Source organism: Lampris incognitus, chromosome 7 (genome assembly GCF_029633865.1).
Source record: "Lampris incognitus isolate fLamInc1 chromosome 7, fLamInc1.hap2, whole genome shotgun sequence".
Taxonomy (NCBI): Eukaryota; Metazoa; Chordata; class Actinopteri; order Lampriformes; family Lampridae; genus Lampris; species Lampris incognitus.
In genome coordinates this window covers 49,881,111-49,904,263 of record NC_079217.1, presented here as the reverse complement: position 1 = coordinate 49,904,263, position 23,153 = coordinate 49,881,111, and the positions used below count along the sequence as shown (strand labels likewise).

Below are 23,153 nucleotides of genomic sequence, written 5' to 3'. Positions count from 1 at the left end.
GCAAACAGCCATACCTGGAGCAAGCGGTCATGGGAAGGAAGGATGGAGGAAGTGGGGCAAAGAGGGGACTGGATTTTTTTTTGCAGGTGTTCCGGCAAAATAGGTCACGTCTCCAAAGTTGTCTACCCCAGCTTTTAAAGAGATAGAATACTACAGCACATTTTAAGCACTATATACATGTTTCCGTAATATGGCGACAGGCATGGGCGCAAGTCCATGAATACTGGGATGGCATCCAGCGCTTTACCTGTGCCCCCGTCCATAGGGTTAGTGGTTGTGTCAGGAAGGGCATCCGACGTAAAATTTTGCCAAATCAATATGCAGATTGACAAGACCATACCGGATCGAACAACGGTCAGCATTGGTGCTGTGCCCTCACAGGGTCCTGATGGAAACTGTAAAATCTGCTGTGGTGACCCCTGAAAAACAGGGAAAAAGCTGAAAGAAGAAAGAAAAATACATGTTTCCGTAACGAAAGCTAGCTTCACTAAACTATGGCAAGACTTGAAAAACAACATACGACAACAACAGCCTCGTTTTACATGAGTTTTGTGATGGTTAATAGTTCAACTCATTATAGAAACGGTTATAAGCACCACTGATGATTCTTCTGAATGATGGTAAAATTCCAAATGGCTGTTGAATGAGCAAGTACAAGAGTTCCAAGAGTACACGTTTCTTCTTCAACATTTCTAATGAAGACATTATTTGTATGGTTTTTAGGCAAACAACAAAGCCCGAGAGTCCCAGAAGGTTCCAGTGAGTGTCTTTCACGTGGAAGAACTTGTTAATATGCTACAGCCATCTCAAGTTGTTCGGCATTGGCTGGATTATGCAAAAATTGAGGTAAAAGCAATTATTTACTGATAGGTAATCAAGTTTTTTGTTTCGTCATAAGAATGTCTCTAATTTTGAATTCCAACTAAAATTGTTAATCATATTCCTTGTATGGGAATGTTTTTTTTTCTTAAACATATTGTTAAAATTTTGCATTTGTAAAAAGAAGCTAAAATCACTTTTGGACGTATATCCAATACCCTGTGAACCTCGCAGTGGGCAGGCCCAAGTGCTTAAAGAATACACAGTAAGCTGTCTTCGGGTGATGGCTGAGCAGGTGCGTCGCGGTATTCCCAACTTTGCTGCGTATGTTAAAGCTGCAACTTGCAAGGCATGTCAGACATAGTCTTTGTTAAGCAGCAGAATGGAAGAGTTGGGGCGATTCGGCCTTGCATATAATACACTGAGTTTCCAGTTTATTAGGTACACCTATCTAGTAGCGTGTCGCGCCTCCTTTGGCCTTCAGAACAGCATGAATTTGTCTTGGCATGGATTCCAGATGATGCTGGATATGTTGTGCAGGAATGTTGTACCATGTGGAAATGATTGCCTTTTGCAGCTGCCGCAAATTGGACAGCTGTACAGTCTTGCTGCAAATAGCTTTTTCTACCTCATCCCAAAGATGCTCCATAGGGTTGAAATCCAGGGACTCCAAAGGCCACTAAAACAATGAAAACTTGCTGTCTTGCTCCTGAAACCATTCAGTGACTTTACATGCCATGTGACATGGTGCGTGTCATGTTGGAAGTGTCCATCCAAGTGTGAATAAACTCTAGCCATGAAGTGAGGAACTTGGTCAGCAATAATGTTCAGGCATGCTGTCTTGTTCGTTTTTCACTTTTTATAAGATGCCATAATGTGTGCCAGGAAAACATTCCTGACGCCATCCCACTACATCCACTGGCGTGTGGTCGCCGAATAGGAATGCCACATAGACTCATGCTGCTTGCACCAAATTCTGATCCTTCCATCAACATGGTCCAAGAGGGACCTGGATTCATCCAACCAGGCAACTTTATTCCACTCCTCAACGGTCCAGTTTTGATACTTGCTGTCTGCTGGAGATGTGCTTTTTTGTTCTTCACTCACTACATTGGCACCCAACATGGTTCTCAGCTGTTGAAGCCCATTCTTAACAAAACCCAATAAGTGATGCATTCTGAGATGACATTCTACACATCAATGTTGAATTCAGATGTGATTTCGCTGGTTGTGACCCGTCTGTTCGCTTGCATAATTCTCATCATTCTCCTTTGCTTTTCTCACCATTTTTGCTAAACCCTTGAAATGGTGTGTGAAAAGCCCAGGAGGACATGCTTGAACCTGCACGCCTAGTGCCAACTATCATGCCACATTCAAAGTGACGAAGCCCATTTGCCCATTCTAATGCTCAACTGAACACTGACTGATGGTAGAAATGCTGCTCTGCCTGGTTTCATACCACACCACAGTCACATGACATATGACATGCACCATTTTTGTGACGGTGGTGGGTGTACCTAATAATAAACTGGCAACTCAGTGTACACCGTATGCCATGTTACCTTTTTATGTGCCGCTTTTTCTCCACATCATGGTAGGGCATCACAGGGGAGCCTACATTTTACACTGGACCCTAGATCCAAAGTTGCCTTTACTAATTAGCTAATACTCAAAGCCAGAAACAAAAGAACTTGTACTTAACGTGATCCTCCCACATGCTACGTCCCCCTGGTGAAACTCCTCACTGTCAGGTGAAAAGAAGCCTCTGGCGACTCCACATGCATCGGAGGAGGCATGTGGTAGTCTGCAGCCCTCCCTGGATCGGCAGAGGGGGTGGAGCAGCGGCCAGGACGGCTCGGAAGAGTGGGGTAATTGGCCAAGTACAATTAGGGAGGAAAAGGGGGAAAAAAAATCAACAAAAAAGACAAAAGAAAAAAAGATCCGACTAAAAATTCAAATGGTCGATTTTTTTCTTTTTCTTTGTGGAATTGTGATGCAGAATAAATCTGAGTTGGTTACAAAAATTCAGACAATCCTTGCCTTCACACAACCCTTCTGCCATTTATGAATTAAAGATTCACAGTGAATTTTAGGTGTCAGTCCTCTGATTCCTGGTTTAGGGGAAAGTTGTTTTAGCATCATCAGAAATAATTGAACACTAAAAAAAAGTAACTTATTCATTAAATAAGTTAGTAGTATTATTTATTCATAATGAACAGTCAATGTGATTTTTTAAAGCATAATGACATTTTTCCTTAAAGGACGAAGACCAAACACCAGCTATCTTTTGCCGCTTCCCTTTCGTGTTCAATCTCTTTTACAAGGTGGCAGTCTTTAACGTCCTTTCAGCCGTCTCACAGGTATCTTAATATTTTCAACAAATGTTTCTCAGATACCTATTTCTGAATGTCTAGATGTACTGCATGGCTTTTGGCTATGGCTATTCTGTAAGGTTAATTGTATACCAGCAGTTTCTAAATATGAGGGTAGACAATGTAGCAAAAAATATCAAAATGTAATTTGTTGAAATGTATTGGCAGAACTGATTAACTTAACAGATGTAGCTTATTAGTTCCATCATTAGACATTAATTAACCATCGGATTTACTGCCTGTGAACATTGCCTAATTTTTTTTTTTTTAAATGCAGAATTAGATTCCTGTTTGTGAGAAATACAACCATGCATTTTTAATAGAATTGACGTAGAATTAAATAGAATAGAAATTCAATTACATGTGTCAAAGGCTGTTAATACTTTATAATTACAGGCATCCCACCATGTTTCAAGACAGTTCATGAGTTTTGATCAAACGGTGACAGCGGAGACCTTATCCTCCCCTACTAATATCCCCGTCTTCAACTTGTACCTGAGGCAGCCTTGCATTGTGGAGGACACCTTCAGGCAACTGGATGCAGCTGACCACAGCTGCTTCCAGAAAGAACTCCAAGTAAGTTTTCTCTAAACTTTGAGGAGATTGAGCAGTTTGTTCGCCAGCTATTTTGCATTTCATAATGTGTTTTTAGCTAGTCTGCTGCAGCTTGGGCAGTAAAACACAGTCTTCCTGTGAGATAATGGCGTCAGACATTCGTTAGTAAAATTAATTCGCGGAAACTGATTGAAACTGATGTTTTGCCATCGTGTCAAACGGAAACCACTGTACCAATTGGAAATAGTCTTGAATTAATCTCATGTCAAAGTTAAATAACCCCAATAGGGGAATTTCCCTTTTAGAGTGCTTCTTTGTACAGGGTCATCGGAGTGGGCCACAGAACAGTGGTTACCCGTGTTTTACTGAAGCACAGTTTAGCTTTGTGGATGTTGGTTAGCCTTTTCAAGTGCAAAGCCACCATGCTGCCCCTTAACAAAAGCATCAATCTATCTCCACTAGGTTTACTTCAGGGATAATCTGGAGCTGACTCTTCGCAACAAAATGGACTTCTTCGTCGATGTGTTTAAAGTGTTGACTTGTCCTGAGTCAGGGACGCTCATGTACAACGAGAGCAAGACTGTAGCCTGGTTTCCTGCGAGGGTAAGCTCAAGGGGGAGTAATAATAATAATAACAATATAAAAAAAAAGTCCGGGTGGCGTAGCGGTCTATTCCGTTGCCTACCAACACAGGGATCGCCAGTTTGAATCCCCGTGTCACCTCCGGCTTGGTCGGGCGTCCCTACAGACACAGTTGGCCGTGTCTGCGGGTGGGAAGCCGGATGTGGGTATGTGTCCTGGTCCAGCGCCGTGTATAGAGAGAATCTGGCCAACTGGCTACACGGGCGCCACGTATAATAATAATATGGCAGGTGTAGGGTGTCCCAACTCCTCTAAAACTATGGTTTACACAAGTACGCTTTAAAAAATATTGATGATTATGGACGTTCCCTTAGGTAGGCCTATTAGGCATAACGTAACGTATTGTGTTTTCATTACTCTGATGATAAAAACAAAAAAATGACTCGTAACGGTAACTCATAAGCAATATCCTCGCAATGGTACACAAAGGGCAAGTTGTCCTTATAAAAGACACATTTCTACCGACTAAATTTGGCCTTCCGCCAACTCTGGTTAGTGTGTCACACAATTTTACACAGATAAAGCTGCATAAAACAAGGCAATGGATGATAATGGATAAAATGTACCTCTCGGTATAATGGATTTTTCCAAGTCCCAATTTCACTAATGTACCTTCAAAAATCTCCCTTAATAATCGACTCCCGTTAAAGTACATTTTTAAAACATGACACAAAATAACTTCCATCACAACGGTCCTGCTTACAACTTGTATGGCCAAAGGTATATAAAATGTGAATGATCATTGTGCGCTTTGGTCTGCAACAATGTAACTGAATAAACAGCCAGGAAATAATAGCGCCGACTGGCGTTCACTGTCAGCTAAGCATCACAATTCTACATACATGAAAACTATGGAAACCTCCCACTGCGAAAGTAGGCGACATTGCCTTTTCGGTAGGTGCTAGCCTAGGTTCTTCACTAATTCAGTTTCTTCACCATAACCCTCATCGCCATGCTTTTACTTCCAAATTCTATTACTAGACTTTGACCCCAACTTAGAGGAAACAAGAATTTATTAGATTAACATTTTAGACAACATATTGAAGCTATTGAGAAAGGGGTTTGCCCCTTTAAGGCCACACCACTGCGTAAATAATTTTGAGAGGCACTTTATGTATTTTACATCATTCAGTACCAGTACACTTAGGGTTCCAGAAATTATGGATTTTCCATCATTTCAATCCCAGTTTCAGAGAACCAGAAATGTTTTTATCATTGCGTACCAGTAGTCGGAGTAGGTGGTTTAACACCAGATCAGGAGCAGAGGCTATGGTAGTAATGTGTTTCACTTTTTCAGTCCATGATGAAGGTGATGAGATCAGGAAGAAACCCACCAGCGGTCATAGCACAGTCGCAGGCGCTGAGCAGGGGCCTCTGCTGCGTACATGTAGATTTCAACCCAAAGAATTTACTCTAGACACTTTAGTTTTTATCCACTACACTACTGGTGTGGTGGGTAAACTGGTGATCAGTACCAGTATTACATATTTTGCAGCTTTCAGCAGGCTACTAGTGAATGATAATGAGCAATAATATCAGGGACACTTGAGCAATATCAGGCCTACCTGTTTGGAGGTTTAGCCAGTGCAGCGTCAGTTCTGTATCGGGGCTCTTCTCTAGTTTATCTCAACACTACCACACACTGCCTCGGCTCAGGCCTGTCACTCAATCCATCCCATATGACACTGACACTTTACATTTGCCTGATTTCTGCGATTATATATGGCTTGGATGTGCAAGACAACTGATTTCCACACATCAATACCTTATCGACTCTCGGGTTGCTCTAGGGAAGTTAGTTTATTGAAAAATCGTAAACACTGAAATGAACTCACCGAGCACAAGTAGGAATAAGCTGAGGGGGACCAGCCCAGCCTGCGAATCTTCACGGTCCAAACTGCTCTCCTTTGCGCATCCTGCGGAAATCGATGCATCATACGTGTGTGTCCCGGCAGAACCGAACAGCCCCAAGCCGCACAACACACCATTTCTCCTTCAACTGCTACAAATCGGCGAGAAATGGGCCGAAAACGCAGGAAAATCACTGAAATGTCATAACGACAGAGCCAGACGTTTGTAGGCAACATGGCGCCCGTCAAGCACGTGACAGGTTCAGCCAATCACAGCGCGTGTTGCAAAGATCAAAGGATGGCCAGACTCTAGAGACTAATCTGCCGACCAATTTGTGTGTTCCGCCGTCTAGCGACGCCGCCATTACTGCGGTGGCAAGGAGCAACGTTTGCTACTGCCTGCTAAGTGACAGCAGTTACAGCAGCATGGGTAGTTGGATTGACGACGTTAGACAGTGGCCCCCAGTTACTGATGAAGGTACCTTATGGATGGCGATCTTAACATCATTCAAATTGTGCATATTAGTTAGACATCGGTTATGTCAATAGCCAAATAGAGAGAAATTGAAATATTGTCCATTACATTACTCTGCATTTCATGTCATAGAAATTGCTTTGCGCCAATCAAAATCAACTTAAAACCCACCCTTAAATATGCTACCCAAATCTTATTGATATCACACAGCAATATCAGATGGAAAAACAACCCTTTGAGTGAAGAAATTTACGTTTTTGCAAAGATTGTTGATTTTCTAAATTATTTCAGCTAACGTTAATTGATGACAAACTTTGACATAAAATGTAGCTAGACTTATTGACTGTCAAGTTTTCCATGGTTACAAAAATCACTTCCACTATTAAACATAGGGCTGCCAGTTAACGTTAGATATTTTCACGATAACGCCAGTTAGCTGGTTGGGTTAATTTATTAGGTGCGACCACCGCAGCCCACTAACGTTAGCTAACTTAACGTAAGCTAAGCAGTGTTAGCTTAAAGACGTGTTTCACCATGTTAGGCTAGGCAGCTGCATGCTAACGTTAGTCATTGTGAGATGAATATAGATTGTCGACTGTTAACCAAAACCTACCGTGCTGTTTTTACTGGGAACACAGTCCTTTCTGTTGGTATTCTTAATCCACTTCTGGTGAATATCTTGGTCCTCTGCACGGCCAGGGAATCTATGTAAACTGTATGGTCTCAGACAGGGGCAATCTTCATGAAGTAAAGGCTTGTGTATTTCACATTCAGTCTTTTTCTGAACTTTAAGTTTGCCACTACTGTTGGAGCAGCCGAGAACTGCACAGCTTCTTCCTGACTTCCTAGACATCATTGTCAAATGTAACGTTGAATAATGTTAAAAAGATAAAAGTAGAAAACTGTACACTTCTTAGCACAGTTTGCATTCAAATGCGCGCATATTGTAGGGAAGCGCCACCGCAGTAATGGCGACTTGTTAACTTCCGGTACTTCGCCAGATTAGTCAATACACGTCGCTGTCCTGGTCGCTGCACTAGCGCCTCCTCTGTTCGGTCGGGGCGTCTGTTCAGGGGGGAGGGGGAAATGGGGCCATAGCATGGTCCTCCCACGAGCTAAATCCCCTGGTAAAACTCCTCACTGTCAGGTGAAAAGAAGCGGCTGGCGACTCCACATGTATCGGAGGAGGCATGTGATAGTCTGCAGCCCTCCCTGGATCAGCCCTACTCTTCCGACGGCTCGGAAGAGTGGAGTAATTGGCCGGATACAACTGTGGAGAAAAAAAAGGGGGGAAGAAAAAAAGCAAACAACAACACTAATTTGCAAACACTATTCATGTGGTGGGCCAATCAGTGTTGTAGACATAAATGAATTTACTGCCCAAGCAAGAGATGAGAGAACTACTCCTCCGAGCCACTGCAATACTGGTGTTGTGAGGTACACCCCTGAATGGGACACTGACGTTCTTTTCACACTTGGGCCAATAACTCGAGTCCAAACTAGCGATTGTTGGTGTAATTGTTTATTTTTTCAACATTGCTGATTGGGTTTCACACACATTTCACATCACATGAACCGTGGTGAGTTTGCATAGTACTGCACATCACTGGTGTTACTGTCGTGTCTGTCGTCCACCCTTGTTAACTACACACGTACGTGTTCTTTGTGTTAATTTTGTGCTGCCTTGAAAATGTTGGAACACAATGAATGGCCTGGGTGCAGTTCTGCTGCACCATATTCATATGGGACGCTCGACTCTAATGAGACATTTTGTTGAGAACACAACCAGTGATGACGTGTAGATGTTCTGATATACTTGCTGTGTATTGTCATATAGCACACACATTATATATATATATATATATATATATATATATATATATATGTATATATATATATATGTATACACACACATATACGGAATGCATATGCATGAATGAGAGGGAGGAGTGGAATGGTGAGGATACAATGAGTGGAGGTGACGAAGACGTATGAGCACTAGAACGACCGGGATTTCACTCCTACCTAAAACGACCATGGGCGGTCAAAAGGACCGCCGGTTTTTAAACTCCATATACTGTCAAGATAAATACCCTATTGAGATATTAATGCATTACATATGTTAGTATGTCTGTTATGAAACTAACTGGCACCAAAATTAACATTTTAACAACTATAATACGATTTTTAAACAATTTAAACTTCAGAGAGACATGGTCAAACTAGCTAAGTTGAAAAAGTGAAAATATTACTTGAAAAACAAAACGAAAAACACATATTGCTAATCTACCAAACATAACAAGGCCTATAAAACGCGAAATGTAAAATTTTTTTAACTGAAAATAAAATATTGAAACAGTCCCAAACAACAACTGGAACTTCAAAAACTACCAGAACGACCGTGGGCGGTCATTTTGACCGCCGCGGTTTTTAAACTCTATTCTGTCAAGATAAATAAATACCCAACTGAGATATTAATGCATTACATATGTTAGTATGTCTGTTATGAAACTAACTGACACCAAAATTAGTATTTTAACAACTTGTAATACTGAAGCGAATTCAGGGGGGCAACCACAGGAACTGCCACAGCCAGGACGCGAACTCGTATCTTCCGCACTGCAAGCGACGACGTTAACCGCTCCGTTAAAGGGTCCGACCAGTTAGCCAAGGGCTAACGTGTCTATTTTTCCATGCACGTTACTTTACCCCCCTCCTTCGGGGAGCGCGTCCGCGCACATCCCACTTCTGACACCAATGTGGTGAATGAGGAAGGTAGCTGGGGAACCGCCACAGCCGGGACGCGAACCCGTATTTCCCGCACCGCGGCTGACAACGCTAACCACTCGACTAAATGGTCCGATCTGTTAGCCAAGGGCTAACGTGTCTACTTATCCATGCACGTTACACTACCTCCCTCTCACTCTCCTTCGGGAAGCGCGTCCGCGCGCATCCCACTTCTGACAGCAATGTAGCGAATTCGGGGGGCAGCCCGGCTGGACTGTCACAGCCGGGACCCGAACTCGTGTATTCCGCACCGCGGGCGACCACGTTAACCAGTCGACTAAAGTAGACACGAATAAGTAGACACGTTAGCCCACACTACGCATCCCGGCTGTGGCGGTCCCTAGTGTAACGTACACAAATAAGTAGACACGTTAGCCCTTGGCTAACGGGTTGGACCCTTTAGTCGACTGGTTAACGTTGTTGTCCGTGATGCGGGAGCCATGGGTTCGGATCCCCGGCTGTGACGGTCCGACCGGGGACGCCCTATCCCGAAGGAGGGGAGTAGTGTAACGTGCATGGATAAGTAGACACCTTGGCTAACGGGTCGGACCCTTTAGTCGACTGGTTAACGTTGTTGCCCGTGGTGCGGGAGCCACGGGTCCCCGGGAGTGGCGGTTCCCTCCATCGGAGGCCCTTCCCGAAGGAAGGGGGTAGTGTAACGTGCATGGATAAGTAGACACGTTAGCCCTTAATTAACGGTTCGGACCCGTTAGTCGAGCGGTTAGCGATGTCTCTCGCGATGCGGGAGATCCGGGTTCGCGCCGCGGCAGTTCCTGTAGTTGTCCCCCGAATTCGCTACCATACTGTAACCGGTTATTTTCTTGCCCGGTGCGGGATTCGATACGAGGTGTACTGCACCATAAGGCGACATCGCTAACCGCTCGGCTAAAGTGTCAGACCCGTTAGCTAGGGACTACCGTGTCCAATTAGTAGTTTACAATACTATTTCTCAAACAATTTAAAATGGCCGCTGTCCAACGCCTGTCAATACTGCAATGACTCGGTGGTAGTCATGGTGCGTCTGTAACTGCGTCTTTAACCAGACATGTTGGCAAAAATCATAAATCAAAATTAGACTGTTTCTCTGCAGTGGAGAACGCTAGGTTTTTGTTTTTGTTTTTTGTAGGACAGAGCAATGATCTTTGTGAAGGACATGCTGTGACCAAAACACGTCATAAATAGTGACATGACGCGCACGATCACGCGCAAATTACGAGATGGTCACGTTGACCTTCCATGGTCGTTTTAGGTAGAGCTTATCGTATTTTTTTTCATGTGCGATTGATCTAAAACTCATTTTAAATGCAAATAAATGCAATTTTAAGAGAATTCCGGGAGCGGCAGGTCTGTATCTTTTTTTCCACAAAGTTATTAAACTTTGATAATCCCAAATGGTCATAACGGCCGCCTTGGTCGTTCTAGTGTTACAATACTTGGGGTCAACTGTTCAAAGTAACGGGGAGTGCGGAAGAGAGGTGTGGCGATGTGGTGATGTGAAGAAGAGTGTGCAGGCAGGGTGGAGAAGAGTGTCAGGGGTAATTTGTGATAGAAGGGTACCAGCAAGAGTTAAAGGGAAGGTTTACAAGATGGTTGTGAGACCGGCTATGTTATATGGTTTGGAGACAGTGGCACTGATGAAAAGACAGAAGGCAGAGCTGGAGGTGGCAGAGTTGACGATGCTAAGATTTTCATGGGGAGTGACGAAGAAGGACAGGATTAGGAATGAGTATATTAGAGGGACAGCTCAGGTTGGACGGTTTGGAGACAAAGCAAGAGACAAGATTGAGATGGCTTGGACATGTGTGGAGGAGAGATGCTGAGTATATTGGGAGAAGGATGCTGAATATGGAGTTGGATGAGGACAAGAGGAAGGCCAAAGAGGATGTTTTGTGATTTGTTTTTGAGTATTTTTGTATTTGTTTTTCATTAACTCTTTCTGCCTAAACCATAAAGGTGGAACCTAATTACTCAATTCAATTTAGAGTGATAACTCAAAAAAATAAAGAACCCCAAAAGTAGTGATTGTGTCCTGTGTGGTACCTATTTCCATGGGTTACACAATTTTGGTGATGTCACACCAGCCACTTGCATGTCCTCTCTCACCACATTTTGTAATGTGGTGAGAGAGGACATGCAAGTGGCTGGTGTGACAGAGGAAGATGCAAAGGACAGGAAGACATGGAAACAGATGATAGCACTAATGCGATGATAGCACTAATGCGAATTCACACCAGCTTTTTTTGTTTGTACCCGAGTTTGAAGATAGTTTTCACACTTGTCTAAACATAGCAAACTTTGGAAATAAACGGTCCTGTGTCTCTAAGCACCCATCCAATCGGCAAAATTGTGAGAGCACTAAGTTCGGAGTCTTGACGCATGTTTGAATGAAAGACTGCTAATGTATTCAAATGAGTGGTGTGCAGATTGGACTCTCCAATGCTGGAATAACGCTTTAAATCAAGAAACTTATTGGGATACTCCTTTAATTCACACCTGAGAATGCAATCCTTTTGGTTTTGCTTCATGTCACAGAGCCAACCTCTGATCAGCCCACACATTTAAACTGAACCTAAATCTTGTTCCCCTGTTACCCATCCAACAGCCCAGAAAAGAGGGGAAACACTACTTCCTGTTTGGAGTTCTGTGTGGCATGGCCCTCTACAACAACAATGTCGTCCACCTGCCTTTCTCGCTGGCTCTCTTCAAGAAGCTGGTCAACGTCAAACCTTCACTGGACGACATGAAGGAGTTTGAACCCACAGTAGAAGAGTGAGGATGGTTTCACATATGCATTTAAGATCTTTTCTTTAGAAAACAAAATCTAAACAAGGAAAAGGTGCTTGCAAGGAATGTGAATGTGTACCGCAAAATAATATACATGAGATTTTCTTTCTCTCTGTAACTGGTCTATGACTGGATTGGAAATATCACTGAAAATGGCTAAGCACTGGTACGTCATTATTTTTTTCAAATAAAATTTCAGTCTATAATAATTTGACAGATATTCAATTATACAATGCTCTTGAGCCGAGTAAAAGCAAAGAAAAATGAGCTTATAGCTTAAGAAACATATCCAGTATGTGAAGCTTGTTTTTGAATGAGAAAAACCAGAAGATTTAGTACTGTTTGCAGATCATGACCACGGTGAACACAAACTTCTAAAATGTCGAAGGCTAAACTTGCACATAAAATATTTGTTTAATAAGAGATGCCGTGTGCCATGTAGAGGGCAGTAGTTATGGATTAAATCTTTGAATGCTTACTGTCCCTCCCTGTAGGAGTTTGCGTTGCATAAAGGAGGCTTATACCGCTGATGATATGGACGACATGAACCTGGATTTCCCGGTATTACATTGTCCTTTCAATAATCATATTGCGCACAAAAGCTGACATTATTGCCTAGCCTTATTTGGTGCCTGTTGTGTCAGTGCAACTCTTACTTAACAAAAGCATTGTCTTTTCAAGGCAACCTGGGATGGCAGTAAGGTCAAACTTGACCAAACAGAAAAGCGTGTCACGAGAAACAAGTAAGTTCCTATTTATGTGAGGTATACATACGTCATAAAAAGGCGCCCTGGTATCTACTTGGGGGTATGTAAGATCTGGAGTTATAAAAATTATTCTCAGGAAAAAAAGCATTTGCAATAATTCTGCCTTATCTTGACCTGCTGGATTTGGGTTTGCTTCAAGACAGTATAAGATGCATATGTCGCCGTTTCCCCCCGTGCATTATAGTACCCATATATATATATATATATATATATATATATATATATATATATATATATATATATATATATATATATATATATGGATGCACTGGGACACATCATCAGTGATGTTTCCTGAGATCCTTGGGTGTTTCGGGTGTTTCAACATCATACAACCTCACTCCGGCAACCCAGACAGGGTTGATCAGGCCCTGGCTTGTGTCCCAGCAGCATTGGCCCACAGATCTCTCCTTCCGATCCAAAGCCAAGCGTCATGCACTCATCAGCTGATGAGTGCATGACGCACGAAACAGGCTTGTACTACTATGTATTAAAGGATTTTTTTTTTCTACATCTACTCATATATTTTCGGAATGTGTGTGTGTGTGGTGTTAGTGTAGATAGCGGGACCGAAAACTAAAGCACTTATGATCCTAATTCTTTTTGGAGGTGGTAGGTATTGCCTCAGAGAGTAAGGGAAAAATCCCAGAAAATTAAAATTATGCATAATTATGCATAAATATGCAAAATATGAAATTTTTTAAAAATGGCTAAAAACCACTTTTCTCGGCATTTCAGATGATTCTGAGCATCTTTGGGTTTTTCACCTATATACATTTTTTTTTTCTGGGACTTAGAAATGTTTTGCCATTATGCAAAATATATGAATTTTTGCAAAAATGCACTTATGATCCTAATTTTTTTGGGAGGTGGTAGGTATTGTTCCAGAGAGGATCAGAAAAATAGCAGAACATTACAATATAATTATAATAATTATGTTTAATTATGCAAAATATGCATTTTCTAAAAATGGCTAAAAACCACTTCTCTCGGCATTTCAGATGATTCTGAGCATTTGGGGGGAGGGAGTTGGAGTGGGGGGGGGTTTAGGGGCAGGGGGAAGGCGGTTAGCTGGCAGGATTAAGAGGAGGGAGATTTAGACGGGTGGATAACCAAACCGCTACATTGTAGCGGGGATCTTCTAGTCTATTTTAATATTCTGCTCCTCATTTGTTGGGCAGTTTTATCAACACCACTGACAGTTTCCGAAAAAAAAAAACGCTATCTATCTATCTATATATATCTATATATATACAGTGCATCCGGAAAGTATTCACACCCCTTCACTTTCCCCACATTTTGTTATGTTACAGCCTTATTCCAAAATGGATTAAATTCCTTTTTTTCTCATCAATCTACATACAATACCCCATAATGACAAAGTGAAAAATAGGTTTTGTAGAAATTTTTGGAAATTTATTAAAAATAAAAAACTGGAATATTGCATGTACATAAGTATTCACACCCTTTGCTATGACACTCAAAATTGAGCTCAGGATCATCCTGTTTCCACTGATCATCCTTGAGATGTTTCTACATCTTGATTGGAGTCCACCTGTAGTAAATGCAACTGATCGGACATGATTTGGAAAGGCACACACCTGTCTATATAAGGTCCCACTGTTGACAGTGCATGTCAGAGCAGAAACCAAGCCATGAAGTCAAAGGAATTGTCTGTGGACCTCCGAGACAGGATTGTATCGAGGCACAGATCTGGGGAAGGGTACACAAAAATGTCTACAGCTTTGAAGGTCCCGAAGAGCACAGTGGTCTCCATCATTCGTAAATGGAAGAAGTTTGGATCCACCAGGATTCTTCCTAGAGCTGGCCGCCCAGCCAAACTGAGCAATCGGGGGAGAAGGGCCTTGGTCAGGGAGGTGAGCAAGAACCCGATGGTCACTCTGACAGAGCTCCAGCGTTCCTCTGTGGAGATGGGAGAACCCACCAGAAGGACAACCATCTCTGCAGCACTCCACCAATCAGGCCTTTATGGTAGAGTGGCCAGACGGAAGCCTCTGCTCAGTAAAAGGCACATGACAGCCCGCTTGGAGTTTGCCAGAAAGCACCTAAAGGACTCTCAGACCACGAGAAACAAGATTCTCTGGTCTGATGAAACCAAGATTGAGCTCTTTGTCCTGAATGCCAAACGTCACGTCTGGAGGAAACCAGGCACCTCTCATCCCCTTGCTAATACCATCCCTACAGTGAAGCATGGTGGTGGCAGCATCATGCTGTGGGGATGTTCTTCAGCGGCAGGAACTGGGAGACTAGTCAGGATCGAAGGAAAGATGAATGGAGTAAAGTACAGAGAGATCCTTGATGAAAACCTGCTCCAGAGCGTTCAGGACCTCAGACCGGGGCGAAGGTTTACCTTTCAACACGACAACGACCCTAAGCACACAGCCAAGACAACGAAGGAGTGGCTTCGAGACAAGTCTGTGAATGTCCTTGAGTGGCCCAGCCAGAGCCCAGACTTGAACCCCATTGAACATCTCTGGAAAGACCTGAAAATAGCTGTGCAGCGACGCTCCCCATCTAACCTTACAGAGCTCGAGAGGATCTGCAGAGAAGAATGGGAGAAATACCCAAAATATAGGTATGCCAAGCTTGTAGCTTCCTACCCAAGAAGACTTGAGGCTGTGATCGCTGCCAAGGGTGCCTCAACCAAGTACTGGGTAATGGGTGTGAATACTTATGTACATGCAATATTTCAGTTTTTTATTTTTAATAAATTTGCAAAAATTTCTACAAAACCTTTTTCACTTGGTCATTATGGGGTATTGTATGTAGATTGATGAGAAAAAGAGGAATTTAATCGATTTTGGAATAAGGCTGTAACATAACAAAATGTGGGGAAAGTGAAGGGGTGTGAATACTTTCCGGATGCACTGTATATGCAGCTGATGAGTGCGCGACGCACGGAACAGACTTGTCTGCTATGTATTAAAACTTTTTTCCTGCATCTGTGTGTGTATATATATGTATATATATATGTGTGTATATATATATATATATATATATATATATATATATATATATATACACACACACACACACACACACACACACAAGGCTCAGCGTTTTCGGTTTTTATTTTTCAAAGCCATCCAGCATGCCGAATTTCGCCACAAGAGGACACTGTTACATAACCTCACACGAACAGGAACAACTTTTGGATCTGTGCAAACATAAAATCAGGGCGAAAATCAGTTTAAACCGATCTGCTCCTTTTAAAAAAATCTGGGTATTTTTCGGTGAAAATCGGTAAAAACCGCAAACGCTGAGCCTTGTGTATATATATATATATAGCGTTTTTTTTTTCCGAAACCGTCAATGGTGTTGAATGCTTGACTAATGAGGAGCAGAATATCAACACGGATACAGGAAAAATTCCGGATTCTTTGTGAAAAAAAACATTAGCAGCTGATGAGTGCGAGACACACGAAACAGGCCTGTACCGCTGTGCATTAAAATCTTTTTTCCTGTATCCGTGATATATATATATATATATATATATATATATATATATATATATATATATATATATATATATATATATGCATTTATACACCATGGGCGGTTTGCGTTGTTTATTTTGGGAATAATATTCATGAAGGCATTCTTTATGGTGCTCCGCTGTGCCTTGCACCAAGATGCATCACCATTACACCTGTAGTCACAGAAGAGCGCCCACCTGAGGTATTATAAATTGCTGTGGTTCTAAATCACCAAATGATCCTTTTTAAAATGAATCTTGTGAACATTAGCATCTTATTCACTGTACAAATTCCAAATGTAATACCCAGGGGTGCGCCGATACCCACACCAAATTGCCAATATGGAGAGTATCTGTGTTTTTTGTTTTTTTTCCAGTTCAAGTCCTGGTTATTAGCAGGACTAGCTTGACAACCACTACCTCTGTTTGAAAACACAGTTTGTTGTATTGCATGTCTTCGGCACAGTTGGCGCAAAAGACAGATTAATCAAATTGCTTGGTTGAAACAAGTTACTCTATAATCTTCAAGTCACTCCATGCTGTCCCTTCACAGGAAAGCTAATGTTGACGCCTTTGTTAACTATGTCTTCAACACGTCAGTGGAGAGAGTGTTTGAGGAGTTCAGAAGAGGCTTCTTCAAGGTGTGCAACAGAGACGCGGTGGAGTTCTTCCAGCCAGAGGAGCTGAGAAGAATGATGGTGGGCGAAGAAAAATACGACTGGGATGTGTTCAAGCAGGTTTGCAGACAGCACAAGTGTGTTAATTTGTCAATTACGATTTGATTTTGTTTGAAACCATAAAAAGAAAATATCAAAGAATAAAAAGTAAAAAAATAATAAATTGCATGCCAAAGCTTAGTTTCTTTAGAGATGATGAAGAAGGTCATCATCTCGACAGATGATGACTTTCTTCTCTGTAAATCATCTAGAACACTGTTTATGAAGGGGAGTACAACGCCACGCATCCCAACATTGTGACATTTTGGGAGGTGTTCGAGGAACTGACAGCAGAGCAAAAGAAAGCTTTTTTTCGTAAGTATGATACACCATTACGCTTATTGTTTTTTTTAATCCAATCAAAATTGACTTATTCCCTATGTTGAGTCTAAACTGAGCTGGAGCTTATATATCCATCATGGGTGGTTCGTGTCCCCACAGACACTGTAAAATTAATATTTTAACTTAGTTCATTAGCAGTATTAGTAGTTTTACATTCTAGCCAGCATACCTGCAAATGAACTTATATTTATTCTGACAGCTGCCTATAGGATCTGATGGCTTTTTCATTGTTGACAATAACTGCAGACTTGCATAATAATTATTTGCAAATGGGCTATATTAAAAACCAACTGCAGGCACTCTCATATTACCAATAAGTATTCAAGCAACGTAATACAACTAAGAAACTACACAATAAGCCATGAGAAAATAGCATATTATAGCTGTAGTAAGTTGTAAGTTACAAATTAAACAGGGGTATATAAATTAGAAAAAGTTTAGAATGGGTTTCAAAGAAAGTTGAATAAGTTCATCTGGATACAACGTTTATTGACAGATACATTTCATCAGTGACATCTTCAGTCTCAACTGACTGCAGGTACCCCCACCATTATAAACAATACAGTTGCATAACAACTGAAACCAACAGGCCCTGGTTAGGTGCGGTTATCCTAACTGGGCATTTGTCAAAGCTAGAAAGACACCCAAACAGTGCACTAGCCGATCGAAGAGAGGACAAGAGCTGCCTAAGTGTAAACCAGTGGTGATTCCGTATGTGGCATGAGTGTCGGAAAAGCTGAGATGAGTATTTTCCAAACACTGCGTCTCAGTTGCTTTCAAACCCCAAAACACGCTGCGCCAGAAGCTGGTCCACTCCAAGGATCGGGTCCCCAGCACAAACAGAATACAGAGTATACGCTGTTACGTGCCAGGACGATTGCCGTGACTTGTACATCGGGGAAAGGCACCCTCAGGTACATCGGGGAAAGGCCAGAAGCTGGTCCACCCCAAGGATCGGGTCCCCCGGCACCAACAGAGTACAAAGTGCACGCTGTTAAGTTTCAGGAGGATTGCCGTGACTTGCACATTGGGGAAACCAAACAGGCACTGGTCAAGAGGATGGCACAACACAGGAGAGCTAACACATCAGGCCAGGACTCTACAGTCTACACCCATCTACAGGCCGGTGGCCACTCTTTCAAGGATGAGGATGTGCACATCTTTGATAGGGAGGAATGCTGGTTTGAGTGGGGAGTCAAAGAGGCCAACCCTCGGTTAAGGGAACAACCATCCCTTAACCGAGGGGGGGCCTAGGAGTTCCTCTGTCACCATCTTACAATGCTGTTATTGCAACTATTCCCCAACCCTCTGTGAATAGTACACATGGCCATTGTAACTCTAGTTAATAGTCAGATCAATAATTGCATATGAAACTGGCCGTTGCTTTTCGCTTGTTATGCCACTGTATTGTTTTTAAGGATGGGGATACCTGCAGTCAGTTTAGAATCGTCAGTCCAGACACACCAAACCGACTAGCGGCACCGAAGGCCAACTGTTGCATCGCCTCACGTCACCAGCCGTCTGGGCCAAAAAGTAGCACTTGAACACACTGCAAAGACTACAGCCGACGGCCAACTAGCATGTACGTTCTGCACTCATTCGCCAAGCTGAACAGCCAGTCAGAGTGATGTCTCTCACCGACCGGCTCCGCCGATTCAACATGCTGAATCGGCCGAAAAGCTGCCAACAAGTCCGACTAGTACTGACAGTGCGGGACACACCGCAAAAACTGGGGTCACAGATGCTCACTGACGGCCCGATGGCTGACCATCGGCCTGGTGTGTCAGGGCCCTAAGAGTACATCTGTCACCACCTTACAATGCTGTGACTGCAACTATTCCCCAACCCTTTGTGAATAGTACACATGGCCATTGAAACTCTAGTTAATGGTCACGCCAATATTTGCATATGAAACTGGTCGTTGGTTTCGGTCATTATGCAACTGTATTGTTTATAAAGGTGGCGACACCTGCAGTTACTTTAGACTGAAGAGGTCACTTAGTTGAGTGATGAAACATATGTGTCAATAAACACTGTGTCCAGATGAACTGATTCAACCTTTGATTTTCTTACCTGCATTGTTGAGCATGACTATGGACACCTGGGGAAGCTAAGATATGGATGCCAAAAAGTGAGTGTATCACAACTTCCAGCATAAATGCACAAATCTTAGAATAAGCTTAAATTCCTCGATCAAAACATTGCAATCAATAAAAAGTAAGGAACACAAGAGTCGAAATGGTGAAAAAATACTCTGGTGACCCAAGGACATTAAGAGTAATTATCTTTTTCCTGGCAGCACTTTGTCAGAATTATTCATCAATAACTTTTTAAAAGGTATTCTCAGTGTAGGATGTTCTCATTTAACTCCGTCTCTTCTTATTGCTTGTTACCAGTGTTTGTCACAGGTTATAGCCGTGTACCCATCACGGGTATGAACTCGATTATCATGAAGATCACCGTCTTGTTTGAGTTTACAGAGCTCCATCGCCCAGAATCCTACGCCTGTCATAAGCTGTTGATGCTGCCAATCTACTCAGCCAAGAGCATGCTCCACAGCAAACTCATAGAGGCTATTAATCACAAGAGAGGCTTCTGGAAGGAAGGATAGCGATTTAGGTCCATCAGGGAAAAGCTAGGAAGGCTACCGTCAAAAACATAATCTGTATTGGATAACTCCCTTTAAAATATAATCAAGCTCTTGTAATTTGTTGCATTTAAATTTTTTGTTTTCAAAATATTTAGATTATCCTTCCATTCATCCATCCATTTTCCGAACCGCTTATCCTGCTCTCAGGGTCGCGGGGATGCCGGAGCCTATCCCAGCAGTAATTGGGCGGCAGGCGGGGAGACACCCTGGACAGGCCGCCAGACTATCACACAGGGCCGACACACACACACATTCATACCTAGGGACAATTTAGTATGGCCGATTCACCTGACCTACAAGTCTTTGGACTGTGGGAGGAAACCAGAGCCCCCGGAGGAAACCCACGCAGACACGGGGAGAACATGCAAACTCCACACAGGATGACCCGGGACGGCCCCCCCAAGGTTGGACTACCCCGGGGCTCAAACGCAGTACCTTTTTACTGTGAGGCAACCGCACTAACCACTGTGCCACCATGCGGGATATAGATTATCCTATAAAATAAAAATGATCCTTCATATTATCTTTATCCGGAGGCACGGTGGCGCTGGGATGACTGCTGGGATAGGCTCCAGCATCCCTGCAACCCCGAGAGCAGGATAAGCTGTTTGGAAAATGGATGGGTGGGTTGATTATCTTTATCCAGAGCACGTTATAAATGTTGAGTAGACTTGAGTTTCATGTCTGAGTTTTATGTTTTGGTAACATGGGTATGTCCCAGAAGGCCAGGAACGTCTTTGGACATGTGAAGCAGATTTTGTATTACTAGACAGTAAGAAAGGGTAATCCTGTCCTTATTTAAAAACAAAATGAACTTCTTTTTTTTTTTTAAATGCATGGCTCAATTGCGGGCATATTCAGAGCTTGTTGGCCTCAGCATCAACATAAACTAAAGCCTTTGCCCCTACATGAGTAGAAGTTACAACTGGGGTCATGCAACTACACAGACAGCCTCTGCATTAATACAGATTTTAGCTTTGGCCCTTGTATAGGACAATATCTGGAGACTTGCATGTAGAGACAAAAGCTTGAGCCCTTAAGGGCCCAGACACACCAAACCGACTAGCGGCGACGAAGGCCGACTGTTGCGTCGCCTCACGTCACCTGCCGTCTGGGCCAAAAAGTAGCACTTGAACAGACCGCAAAGGCTACAGCCAACGGCCAACTAGCATGCACATTCTGCACTGATTCGCTAAGCTGAACAGCCAATCAGAGTCATCTCCCTCAATGACGGGCTCCGCCGATTCAACATGCTGAATCGGCCGAAAAGCTGCCAACAGGGGTCCGACTAGTGCTGACGGTGCGGGACACACCGCAGAAACTAGGGTCACAGACGGCCCGACATTGGCCGACAGTCGGCCTGGTGTGTCAGGGCCCTAAATGACTAATGGATACAGCTACAGGGTCCAATGAACTAATACTCTTCTCTTGCTTTAGCTGTTGAAGTGACTACATACTTTATTCTCCTGAAGCACGATGTTAAAGGTCCACCCGGTGTGGTTGCTGAGTGTTAATCACTGAAATAAATCTCTGCATTCAAAAATGCCTACCAGTTTTTGTTGTTTGATGCTCTACATCTCAAAGACTTTCTTATACCAGCAGTACTCGGTAAACCATCTACTGAGGGTGTGTGAAACTTATCAGGCCACCATAGGAACAAAAAAAATAGATGTTGCTGTATACATATTTTTGGTAGTCACCCAATTTGTCTTGCATTTTTAACATGCTTATATCCTGTTCGGAGGGAAGAACACTAAAAATAACTGTAAAAAAAAATGCATTGATGCATGCTCAATAATACAGGTAAGGAAATCCCAGAAAGTTCAGTTCATCTGGACCCAATGCTCAACTGACTGCAGGTATCCTCTACCCTTATAAACAATACAGTGGCATAATAATAATTGCCAATAATAATTACCATAAACCAACACATACTGATCAGCACTTCAGGTTTGACTCATCATCCACTGGAGCACAGACTAGGAGTCATCAGGACGCTGTACCACCGAGCTGACAACGTCCCCACTGACACAGCAACCAGGGAAGGGGAGAAATCCCACATTAAACAGGCCCTGGTTAAGTGTGGTTATCCTAACCGAGCATTTGTCAAAGCCAGGAAGACGCCCAAACAGTGCACCAGCCAATCGGACAACAGCTGTCTAAGCGTAAACCAGTGGTGATTCCCTATGTGGTGGGAGTGGCAGAACAGTTGAGACGCGTATTTTCCAAACACCGCGTCTCAGTTGCTTACAGACCCCAAAACACACTGTGCCAGATATTGGTCCACCCCAAGGATCGGGTCCCCTGCCACAAACAGAGCAATATAGTGTACGCTGTTAAGTGCCAGGAGGATTGCCGTGACTTGTACATTGGGGAAACTAAACAGACGCTGGCAAAGAGGATGGCACAACACAGGAGAGCTAACACGTCAGACCAGGACTCCACAGTCTACACCCATCTACAGGCCAGTGGCCACTCTTTCAAGGATGAGGATGTGTACATCCTTGATAAGGAGGAACGCTGGTTTGAATGGGGAGTCAAAGAGGCCATCTATGTTAAGAGGGAATGACCATCACTGAACCGGGGGGGGGGGGGGGGGCTAAGAGTACATCTCTAACTATCTTACAATGTTGTGACTGCAAATATTCCCAAATCCTCTGTGAATAGTACACATGGACATAGAAACTCTAATTAATGGTCATGGCAATTTGCCTATGAAACCTAGTCGCTGGTTTCGATTGTGACACGATTGTTTCGATTGTTATGCAACTGTGCTGTTTATAAGGGTGGGGTTTTCTCTCAATAAACACTGTGTCTAGGTGAACTGATTCACCTTTCTGGGGTAAAAAAAAGCAGTAAAAAAGAAAAAAACCCCACCAAACCATTTCCACTAGTTTA

The 23,153-nt window shown here is 42.9% G+C and overlaps 1 protein-coding gene across 1 annotated transcript in view; it reads left to right on the top strand.

Annotated features, from left to right (window-relative positions):
* LOC130115264 (probable E3 ubiquitin-protein ligase HERC6) overlaps positions 1-21,785 on the top strand; it is a 34,932-nt gene extending 13,147 nt beyond the window's left edge. Inside the window, exons 14-23 of the mRNA XM_056282877.1 lie at positions 724-846; positions 3,081-3,179; positions 3,588-3,767; positions 4,209-4,349; positions 12,103-12,269; positions 12,779-12,845; positions 12,966-13,027; positions 17,101-17,284; positions 17,476-17,578; positions 20,002-21,785. Coding sequence (XP_056138852.1) covers positions 724-846; positions 3,081-3,179; positions 3,588-3,767; positions 4,209-4,349; positions 12,103-12,269; positions 12,779-12,845; positions 12,966-13,027; positions 17,101-17,284; positions 17,476-17,578; positions 20,002-20,216 — 1,341 coding nt within the window. The 3' untranslated portion in view covers positions 20,217-21,785. The remainder of the gene's footprint in view (positions 1-723; positions 847-3,080; positions 3,180-3,587; positions 3,768-4,208; positions 4,350-12,102; positions 12,270-12,778; positions 12,846-12,965; positions 13,028-17,100; positions 17,285-17,475; positions 17,579-20,001) is intronic.
* The last annotated feature ends 1,368 nt before the right edge of the window (positions 21,786-23,153 follow it).